This window comes from Clavelina lepadiformis, chromosome 6 (assembly GCF_947623445.1).
Source record: "Clavelina lepadiformis chromosome 6, kaClaLepa1.1, whole genome shotgun sequence".
Classification (NCBI taxonomy): Eukaryota; Metazoa; Chordata; class Ascidiacea; order Aplousobranchia; family Clavelinidae; genus Clavelina; species Clavelina lepadiformis.
Genome location: NC_135245.1, coordinates 14956452 through 14968579, shown reverse-complemented (window position 1 = coordinate 14968579; position 12128 = coordinate 14956452). Strand labels below are relative to the sequence as shown.

The 12128-nt window shown below is 35.1% G+C and overlaps 1 protein-coding gene across 3 annotated transcripts in view; it reads right to left on the bottom strand.

Moving 5' to 3' along the window:
* The window catches only part of LOC143462236 (uncharacterized), a 61308-nt gene extending 60269 nt beyond the window's left edge, over positions 1 to 1039 (bottom strand). For all 3 annotated transcript variants that reach the window (XM_076960310.1, XM_076960311.1, XM_076960314.1), the window contains exons 1-2: positions 952 to 1039; positions 726 to 810 (exon numbers count right to left, since the gene is read on the bottom strand). In XM_076960310.1, the coding sequence (XP_076816425.1) occupies positions 726 to 810; positions 952 to 994 (128 nt within the window). In that variant the 5' untranslated portion in view covers positions 995 to 1039. The remainder of the gene's footprint in view (positions 1 to 725; positions 811 to 951) is intronic.
* Positions 1040 to 12128: the final 11089 nt, after the last annotated feature.

The following is a 12128-nucleotide window of genomic DNA, read 5'->3' as shown; positions in this document are numbered from 1 at the left end:
CGATACAGGATACAGGAAAGCAACCAAAATCCAACCGTATTTTATTCTGTTATTCGAGACTGTGTGTGATTTAAACTCCGATCGTTTTAAATAATGCGCAAACTACGTCATCGATCGATTAATTTTATTACATTTTAATTGCAAACGCGACCTTGCATATGTAGATAAAAGAGTGCAGTTATTACTTGAAACGTCTGCAATTAAAATGTTTGTAACTACTCAGGCTCTGGAATTTTAGTTTCGAATTATTAATTCCCAACCTTTTGCTACTCTTTTTGTAGTTTTTCAGATTTTATATATTTTAATTTGGTAACACTGCCTATAATAGCGAATCTCATGTCAAAGTGGCATTTTCCTTTATGCCTTTATGGCTCTAAACATTTGAAAAACATACTACAAAAAGGCATGGTCAAGGAAAAATTTAAATTCACAAAAAGAAAACTAGCACAAGGCTGATTTGGCCTCCTAATTAACAAAAAATTAACTTTTTACTATTTTAGAAAATTAACTCGGTCAGGTTTTTCCATACTAAGACCGATGCTTTTGTTGTCAATCCAATCAGTAAAATTGTAAGATAAATACAAATAATTATTTATAAATATAAACTAACAAGCATTCCAATACAAAATGCAGTTTTTCTATAATTCTATTTCATCGGCCACTATTATACGTGGCTGCGTTTAGCAATTATGTCAGACGCTATAGAGAAAAGATAATTTGCTTACCCATTATTTTCATCTTCTGCAGCCGAACCTGCATTTCTGGATTTTAACTCGGATGAGGTTGCAACAGCAACATGGATTGTTAAACCTAAACGCAACGTAACACCCTTCTATAAGTTTTAGCTAATATCAAAATATTACCAAAGCTTTACAGTTTACATGATACTTTTTTAATAATAAATAAATACATTTTTTATCGTAATTGTCTTAGTAATCGTAATTTACTTACCCAAAAGCACTCCCAACAACACGCAGTACGCGTGTTTAGTCATTTACACAATTTATATCTACCAATTACGCAAATATCTGTTAAAACTAAAATAAAATACAAATTTTTAGTTGCGTGTGATCAATATAGTAAAATACGTTTCTACTTAAGTTTTAATGCTGAATTAATTAATTTTCATCTGCACTTGTATCAAAAACCATTGCTACAAGAAATTATCAGTATTGGATGGATAGTATTAGACCTTATTTTCTGAAACAAACCAAACTCTCAAAAGCATCATTATTTATGGGAATTATTTTAAAATGTTAATCTTTACAATGCTATATCTTTGTATATAATCTACTATAGGATTATTTCTGAGTTTGGTATACTAACACGGTCCCATTAACATGCCTAAAGCTTAATCATCCTAAACGCATGCGGTTGTTACAAGGAAAACATGAAAATAAATTCTTCTAACGCTACCAGAATTCTATCTCCGCTGTGTCTTGCTTCCGTTCGGTTTAATCATTTTGTTTCCGTTCTATTGTTACGGGATATTATATTCACTGTGCTTTGTACGGGTCAACAATTGATGTTACAGTGTACCATGCATCCTGTATAATTGAACAGCTCATTCCGAGGGTTAACAATGCGTGATATATAGTCCTATCTTGAAGTCAACTAAATCCCTCAGCACAGTAAATAGTATATGCATAATATATATACACATTTTTTTAAAGAAACATTAAATGGATTTTTTGTAAAACTTGGTAACTATGCCCCAATGATGTGTCCTGGTCTTATCCTCTATCAAATTTGTTCTCGTTTAAGAATGTGGCTTTAAAGTTTAAATTTGTCAAAGTTTTATCAGCCGCTATGTACATGATGAGTGAATCGGTGTCGTTTATATTTATGAGGTTCTTTATGAAGAACGATGGGTCACCGAAAGGGCCTGCATGCTTTAGTATGTCAGCTATTTGGTGTATTGGTAAAACGCCCGCCAAGCAACACGTGATCTGGCACACATGGTCACGTGTGAAAAGAGCGAGAAAACAACATGATTCCACCCTGAAGATTACCGAGGCAAAAATGCAAAGATATAAGAATATAATATGTTTGTTTTGTAATACTTATGTGTTGGTGTAAAAATGGTAAATTATTTACCAACTTAACTGACTTTGCCCTATTTCGATGGGATGTTTCAGTCATTTATATATTGTAGTTGGATAAGGTAATATACTATACTTGTCATGGTAAATTTAGGCCATGTTGATTTTCCTGTGTTTACTTACACCACAAAAAAGTGCCATCAACATTTTATCTCCCCTTTTTGATTCACCAACTCATTGCAATCTCGATTTATGTTCGTGAGCAACGTTTTACAGAGTTTTCGTAAAGAAAAACTTACAGCTTGCCCTACAAGAAATATATCTGTAAACTGTAAAGCAAGTGTTAAACATACTTGCAAAGCTTTTCTAAAACTTTGACTATTCATTTCATTCCAGACATCATATTAGGTTATATACTTAACTGTTAGACTTCAAGCGAAATCTGAATACTAACACCTAGTTTTAAACTATGAAAAATGGCGTACCAGCAGTAGTTTTGCTTCGAAATAACCCGGTACAATGGGTACATGTATGACTATAATGCTGAAGTCAAGTAAAATTTAAAAACAAATACCGTATTAAAAGCATAGGCCTATAAATATTTGCCTTCTTCGTCTCGTCCTAATATGTAGGTGTAAGTTACACCCAATCATCAGTCCACCTCTAGATTAATCGGCGAATTACATAAATGTAACAGAAAGAAGCTGGCCATGGAAGCTGGCCATAGAAGCTGGCCATAGAAGCTGGCCATAGAAGTTGGCCATAGGAGCTGGCCATAGGAGCTGGCCATAGGAGCTGGCCATAGAAGCTGGCCATAGGAGCTGGCCATAGAAGGCGGGACTTACGTATTCTTCTACATTTTGAGAAATCATTTGTTTGAAAGTTTTTCAAATAAAATTTGTCTAAAACTGTAATAATATACAAGTCACGATTAAATTAATCGCACAACAGCACTTTGAAGCATTTAGTACCTGAATCGGGTTTTTGAAGAAACCTATCTAAAAAGGCCTATATGGGCACTTTGCGGATGAACAAAATTTTGTGCAAATATTTTGTTTGCAACCGATTCCAAAGTGACACAGTTAATGTAAAGCCTTTGCGACTAGCAAAGATTTCGCAACCATTTTAAAGTTTGTTCAGCTGATTTTATTTTACAGATTTTACCCTGAAAGCCATTTTGCAAAATGATCCCAAGAGTAACATCGGTTTTAGGTATTTCATTAGCGATGTGAGCAGAGCATAAAAAAGGAATATGGAGAACTGGAAGTTGGTAGGAAAGTTGAATAGTATATAATTTTATAAAAACATGCAAAAATCGCCATTAAGAAAATCATGAAAGATATACTTTTCATTTCAAGACGATAACAAGTTAGTGAATGGTCGGATAGCGCAAAATCAATAAAAGTTAATTTTTACAAATTTAATTTCCAGCGTTACATCCAATTTCACTCATTAACCCAAATATACTCATGTACAGGGCCAGATCCACCTCAACCTCACAGGCGGCTAAAATGCTGAAGAGATGCTACATATGAAAGTAACCAAACTCAAAACGTTCTTTATAGTGCTAAACTCGAGATTGTGTGTCTCGCATTTAAACTCGGATCGTTTTAAGCAATGCGCAAGCACGAAATACACTCAGCCAAAAGTACATCATACGCATCACTCCCAGCCAGATGAGAAAAAATGCACGACGAAGCACGAAATCATTACGAAATTGACGGGAAATAGACACCACCAAAAATCACTATTTTTAGGATCCAAATCCAATTTCTATAGCAATGGGAAGGGCACGATACCAGGCGCTTCGAGTGCACAAAGACATACCAATAATACAAACTTTTATACAGCCATGTTTCATGTCCACAGGAACAAATTCCATTAAGACTAAATCAACTTACGCTGACGGTGACGTGTTACATTGGTGACTGAAAGTGATGTATATTTTTATGTTAAGCATTAACATAAATTATTCCCAAGTGAAAAGGCAGACTGATAATAATGCACCAAATGGAAAGATTTTTTGGAAAAAGGTTTCTTAATTCGGGAAATACAGTTAAGTGCCGAATCTACTGTAAAAAATCATTGATTTGATACAAAGAGGTAAAAAAGTAAAACATTAAGCCAAAGGTAATTCTTGAATTTTGATATTTTTTTTGAGTTGCCCACAAATACTTGCTGAAAAATATTTTCGTTGTACCGCTTGGAGGCATCGTTGAGCTAAACATTTTTCAATCATCGCACAAGTGAGGATAACCGCTTGATATGAAAACTTTGCACTATTCAGTTGCAAGACACCTTTCGGAGCAGTTAAAGCAATTGTTGTGAAAATAGAAACCAACTTCATACAAAATAATCGAAACAACTAAGATAATAAAACAATAACAAAACAAGATAATAACAATAATAAAACAACTTCATACTTGTAAACTGCAAGAGGTACGTAACTTCTAAGTTCTGACGTGTCAGCAAGACGTGATTTACTCACGTTCACGTATGAAGTATGACGTCTTGTTGCCTATGAAGTACAAAATCAGTTAAGTCAGTTTAATTGTCCCTGACAAACTCTTCAGACAAGAAAATCTTTTTTAATAAGATCAGTTTCTAGCTTTTTAATTCATCATCAATAGCGGGAAAAACCAGAAGGCGAGTTGCGGATTTGTTGCGCCAAACTTTCTGACAACGCCCGGTATATAATTGCAAGGCACCGACATGACCAAAAGCGTTATAATATCCAGGCTATTTCAGGATTACAACTTCTATCATAGCAATTACCTTTTGAAGTTCTCATTACACCTTCAGAACATGAATTTTTTCTATATCTGAGGAAATATTTCATTGGTTGATTGATGTGACTAACTGACCATACCAACATACTGTGTACAACCAACATATAGGACCAAGTATATACGTGTATGTACTCGGTAAAATATACTCACAACAGCATTAAAAAAAAATTTTTTTCAAATTCAGAATGAAATCCGACGCCCAAAAAGTAAAGACAGCAGCATTCTTGAATTTTGTTGCTAACATCTATAACTTTGTTTTGACTTAGTAAGGGAATTTTTTTACAGCAAACTTATTTAAAGAAATTTAAAAAGAACTCTATCGGCTAAGGAAAAGCAACAAATCTGCTCGGGAGCGCTTCTTCCCAAAAATGTTGCCAAGCGTAGAAATAAATAGACAATAGACAATAGACAAAGCTGCAACGCGCACAAATTTCAGTGTCTTTTTTGTCTGTCTAGTTATTTTGTATTTCTTATACTATTACTGTTTGGATGTGCTTTCTAAAATCGGTCATCCATAAAAATTTTCAAACTTTCTTAACAATACCAGCAGGCAGGGGGTGTATTGAGATCGGGTGGGGTCAATGGCTTAAATTTTACCAATGACCTCCTTTGCCAGAAAAGAAGATGCCAGACGTTAAACGAGACGTAGTGTTTAACTTTAATAATAATAATTTGAACTCATTTAATTACTTGTTTTCCAAAGCATTATGGGGCCCAAACAATCGGGGGCCCCTGGCTGCAGCCCAGCTACCCACCCCCTTAACCCGCCACTGCCAGCAGTGGCGACTCGTACTTTAAACCTAAAATGACGTAATTATATTAACAATTTTGGATTATATTGTTTGAACCGAGGCAATTGCTCCGTTGTGAGAACAATCGAAAGCGACGTAAGAGTGTTGTAAGGTTGGACCCACGCGAATGCCAAATATGGCGATATTGCCTACATACGCATGCCTTAGTATCGGAGTATGATATATCGGTTTCCAACTAAGGCCAGAAAGTTCGGCGTTCAAAGGGTTACACTATTGTTGTGTTTCAAGAGCCGGTAAGGATAACATTGTAGAACAATACATTGCCCACATAACTACAGATAAGCCACGAGTCTGGTGTGTTCTTAATTAAACCCTAAACGAGCTTTTAGAAATGAATTTATGTTCACCCCAACGAATTTTAAAAATAATACTACAATACAAAAGGCTTGACATATCAGTTAGGAAGGCTGATGATGGTTCATTGCTTACTGGTGGTCCATTTTTATGGGTTAACGCAATCAATGTTATATATTTGGTGTATAGTTTTTTTGTCCTAGAGCTTGGCGATGTGATTGGCGTTAACTACCCTTAGCTGCTTTACGTGTCCGATTGTACGTGTTAAATTTATGCTTAAGGCGAATTGTGATCGAATGCACGATGGATTTGGTAGAAATAAAGAAATCGTTACTTTGTGTTTTTATGATAAACATTGAAGGGCGTCCTGCCTTCGATTGACTGTTGTGATGACGTAGCGTGACGTCTAACCGTCTTTCAAACCCTTTTTCATGAGTTTACAGCACTCTCTTGCACAAACTATGCTTTGCTTGTGGCTAAACAGACTTGGACACATGCAACAAACATATTTAGTTGCCTCATTATACAGTAGTGTGGTTTCCAAAAATGAATGACAATGCCATCACCAATAAACTTGTCAAAGAGCCACACTTCGCATCGTTTCCGCAAGTCTCGATTCAAAAACTAGAAATGTCTTCGGGCGGAAAAACGTAGAATACATAGAAGTAGTCAAATCTTGATGCGTTTCACACATTTTTCTGTTAGATAATCTTTTTCATTTTTTCTTTTTTCTTTAGCTCCTTCACTCCATCATGCTACGTCGAAAGAAGTCCTATGCACTTCATTTGACAAACGCATTTTGGACGCAACCTAAAACACCATAATTGATAGCTAGTTTCTTTGAAATGTGATCCATAGCAGCTTGCCGATTCTATTTAGAGCTGAATTGTATAGTTAACTTGCTGCTTTACTTACTTCGCTCCCTGGTGTGCTGTGATTCGAATATAGCAGTGTTTCGAATGTTGTTATTAGGAAATTTAAACGATCTGAAACTAAACAAACTGAAGAACTTAGTAAACTATTATGGCAAAAACTGTTACGCTTTACGATACATACGCCAAATAATAAAACAAGAATAAAATAATAAAATTTAAGCTGTTAACGATGTCAGGATAAGCCTCCTACCCACCAAGCTCGATAAAATGCAATTTCGATGAACTTTTATAGGTAAGGGAAGCTTTTAAAACCAATAATTTTATTCTGTTCTTGATTGTTTCATTACTTTCATAACGTTGTTGAAACATTTAGCACAGATATCGGCAAAATGAGGTTAATGGAAGTTTATCAAGAAATCTCCTTGCGCAAACTATATATTGATTAAATCGTTTAAGCTGAGATCATTAGCAAGTGTTTCTCGATTATGTTTATACAAAAGAAAAGAGACCAAGAAAACATAAAATTAAGCGCTCTTTTTACATCTTTTTGCCATTGCAGATATTAAAAAGCATTTACCTTAACCATGATAACAGCTTTAAGAAGCACTAACTGGAAGTAAGACGTTTAGCATTATTTTGGAAACTGACGTAATAGCACGTCTTGCATAAAGAAGATGTTGTCTGACGTCTCTAATCTTGATTTAAGATTATTTTTGCGAGAATATTTCAAGACAAGACTAACAAGTTGGTTTGTTTTTCGAAGAAACACATCCCATAATTGCCGTACGGAAAGAAAGTCGTTTGTCCGTAAACGTATACGCTTTGAAGTTTGTTATGACGGCTTATTCTACATTTAGAATGTGCGTATATAGAATAAAACGAGAACAGTTAAACAGTTTAAAACATTATTATAGTGAAAATCGGGGTTTTTAAAGAGGGTGTCTTTGATGAAATTTGGATGATAATATCTGAGACAGCAAATATTGTGCTATACTCGAGAAAGCGTTGGATTTTGCATATTGCAGAAAAAAATAGGTTTTACAGTTTTACAATTTTAGGCATTATGGCTGTAATTTTAGGCGGCACCGTCTTTATTATGAAGAGATTGTATAAAACCAAAAATAGAATCAATGGAGCAAAACAGCTGACCAAAAATAAAAATCCAATCTGTGGTTTTGTTCATTAATCCACTGTTGTCGTAGATGTATGCTTGATAATTAGAATTTCTTCAATCTATCACAAGCTTGCTAAAGAAAATACAATTGCAGGATGACACACGATTTTATTTCAACTGACAATAGTTTCGGATACACTTCTTTAAATTTGTAAATTTATTTGTACTCAAAATGTTTGAAGGAAATTTTTGGAGGAGTCACAGAGGCTGAGTAAAGCAAGATTTGCAAGCTGATATTCTTTGCTTCCGAAGCCACTCAAAAACAGGAATTTTATCAGCCTTGCTTTTTGTTGCAAATATGCGGCACTTGACAAACCCAAAATAGCAAGGTCACGAGCCTGTAACTCCACTCTTCACAGCGCGATCCTACGCAACTGGATACATTTTATAATTTGAGAAATATTTTGTGGGTGGTTTTCCGGAATGATTAAATTTAGTATACGTACTAATCTAATTTTGCCATGATGTTGCATTAAATTTCTCAGATTAATAGGCCATGTTGGAGGCTTCAAAGCTCATGACAACAGGCGAATATGTGCTGTTTTCATATCATTGATATACGTACCGATTTAGCCAATTGTTTTCATCACACGATTAATTTTAAACGCAATCATAGCTTTATCCGTTTGAAATTGGTAGTGTGGCGTTTCATCTATGCAAACACGTTTTGAAATGAAAAATGACACACATAATAGAAATTAAAATGGAATTTTAAAGACCTTTGAAGTAGAGCAAACAGCAACATATTGCACAGAAATAAAAATAAATAGAGTTCTTCGGAATACCGTTTGCTAAAATCCTATAAAACACCTTCCACTGCACAGCTTTTAAGAAACACTTTTTCTTATCTACAATTAAAGTTTTAAAAAAGTGATAAAATTTAGAAGCCAATTTCCGCAAAATTTGCTAGCAGGAAGTGAAGCCCAGATATAATAGCATACACTTTGTTGAAATTGACTCTTTAAAACCAGTTCAACGTTGATCTCATTATAACCTACCTGAATTTTATCGCTGTATATGGGAGTTGATATCTTACAATGGGCGTTCACCTTCCGTAATAAAACGAAGGAAACCTTCTTAATTTTGTTTAAATGACCACGAACGCGCGATCGCTGGCAACCGCTACCAGGTTCCATCAATGTTAATTTACGCAGCCTAAGCAATTGAACGAAAAAGATGACGTCAGACTTACATTAATGGATTTCTGTATCAAATCATAGCGAGTTAAAACTCATTTTTTAAATGTTCAAATGTTAAGTGACAAAGCACGCCGAAAAATTTTAACATGTGCGAGAGAACTCAGACTAAATGTTTGTTTTACAATTTAAAATATGTTTGACCAAAGTATATGCGTTTCCTTTATATGGCAATATATTTACCAGGCTGTTATTTTTGATTCTGTAGCTTGTTAGCTTACAGTTAAAATTTAACCTCGTGATTATATTTCATCATCCTTAGAGGTCAAAATGGATGTATTTAGGCAACAAACGGATATCTTATCGGTCTTGTTTACAAAAGATTTCATACTACCTTGTTGCAGGCTGCAACCTTATTTAGTCTTAAACGGTGCAATATTATGAACACTTTTATTTGCAAAATTACATTAATGACTCATGCAAACTGATGGAATCTCGTGTCGTTGTGGAATATCATACCAAAAATTAATCACCTGCTTTTTATCTGATCATTTGTTGCACTTAAGCATAAGGCTTTGGTGGTCTGGTATAAGTACCCCATTTACCCATGAGGAAAACGTAATTTGAGCCAGCTTTATACCTGATGCACGTGCTTACATATAGCCAACTATTTTTGTTGTTGTTTTATGACGTTTGTAAAACAAATAGAGTAGGACATCGCTTCTCCTACATCATACATCATGGTGTAGTTTTTCAGTTTTTTGTGCAATAGGTTGTACCATCAAAGTCCAGAGTGTCTTTAATTTGTAAGACATGTTGAAAGCTTTTCTATCAGCTAAGATCCTTGTAATCAAACCATTCAAATAGCGTTGTCATCTTAACATGTCGAAAGTCGGTTGGTTTGCAAAAACACAACTGACACGAAGGAAACCAAGCCCCAATGTATAAGTATATAATCATGCCCCATCGCTACCAAGTACCGTTGACGCGTGTCGCAGATAATGGCGATAGAAGGGGAAATGTGTGGTGGGTCTCTCGCAGTACTTTTCCCCTTATAACGCCCACTACGTGATGCGACAATCAATCCCCAAGAATACTAAGCGCCAGTCAACTTAAGCGACGAGGCGTTTCTCGTAAACCATGTTTTAACTTCGTCACACAAGTTGAAAACAAATAAACAAATAATTCCAATACTTTTTAGGTAGAAGGTCATTGTTTGTGTGTACATATCCAACTTATCAGCATGTTAGGACGAAATTGAGTCGAGATGTTAATACTTATTTGCTACGGAACACCTCAAGTCTGATTCTAGTGTGCTTGCGTATATTTCTCAGCACCACAGCTACACTTTAGGGTGACGATGGCTGGATATTTGAAAATTAGGAGATCGATATAGTCAGTATATATAAACAATACACAATCAATATATTTAGACAACGCCCAAAAAAAATTGGATAAGCATCATGAGCATTTGCTTAGACATTTTCAATATACCAAACTTGGCAAAGGGAGTTTCTTCTGCAAGTTCTAAATCCACATCCAGTTGTTATTTACTTTTAAAGAAATTAAATGGAGAGTTATAAATTATTAACATTACTAATTAATTATAATTAATCAGTACTTTCATACTAATAATAAATAACCATAAAATTTCAGAAAAGTATTGCTTGATCTTTGAAGTGACCTTCCTTAAAGTTTAGTCAATTCCGTCAACTTTCGTATAACACCAAGCAAGACTTTACCGGATTTACCCTAACCGTCAGCATCTTTCCATCAATCTCAAACCGCTTTTGCTCCGGGGCGCTTTGAAGCAAAATGCCACATCCGAACCAGGTTGACCACACACAAGATAAGAATCGCGACTTCGTTTTTTGTCCGTAATAGAGCTTCCCGCTGTAATCTTGTTGCCCTCGGCATTGTTATCACTGATGCCAAATGACGGTCTTTCTTTGTTTATTTTCGCTTCCTATAGTAGTTGGTTCCGTGCAATTAGTGGATGTCGAAACGTTTTTGGAGACGGCCAGTCCACGCAAACTATATTTAAACATTTACATCAGATGTAAAATAGGAATGCGTGCTTATACATTGAAATAATCGCCTTATGGGAGGACTTAATCATACCACCATGTTTGCCACTGACCTCTAAGTTATAGTTTATATGATGGTAACGCACCAGTAATAGCAATTCGTGAAATAATGGCGTCAAGCTATCACACATGTGTTATGTGATGGCGTAACAAAAATATTTTATTATACTTTCTTAAATATTTGTGAAAAACTTCAATATTTGTCTTTACGGTGTGCTTTTGACGTTAATATTCGCTTTGATTGATAAACTACTTAACTCCGGGAGCTTTAAGTTTGTCATGCGATTTAGTTCAGATTAAAGGACTTCAATAACGGTTAGTCATATTTGGTGTAACAACGTCTTAAATGTAATAAATTATGATTATCTGCTTCCTATCTAATTGGTGAGAATTCTTTCTTCGTGGTAGGTATAAGATTACGAGGTTTAATTAAATTGCAAAGATCTTATTGTAGATTTCCTTAATCTTTCAAGGTCATCAATTAAACTCAAAGACGTGCTGAGTTTGGCCACTGGCCCTGATTAATCTACTATTCGAATGGTGCTACTGCTATACGGTTACAACGAATCTCTATCGTTTATTGTGAGCTATCCTTCCAACTTTATTTTGATATCACAGTTCCGCTTCTTCTATGAATTAGTCATTGTTAATTCATTTACATTTGACGTCACTTTCATTCGAAGAAAGGTAGCCTGGAAGCGAGACGACCTTCTCTATGACAAATATTTATCGATATTTTGTTACATTGACAAAGGTTACCCTAATAGCCTAGCATCAACCTCGACTATTGATGATCTACGGTTCAACGCCTGAAAAACGAGTCAGTATTTCGTAGGTGGTGAAATCAGCGTGTTTCGTTTTGGTTCGCTTTGGGTTCCTTGCCCTTAAATGGAAAATGCTAACCAAATTTGTCACAGAT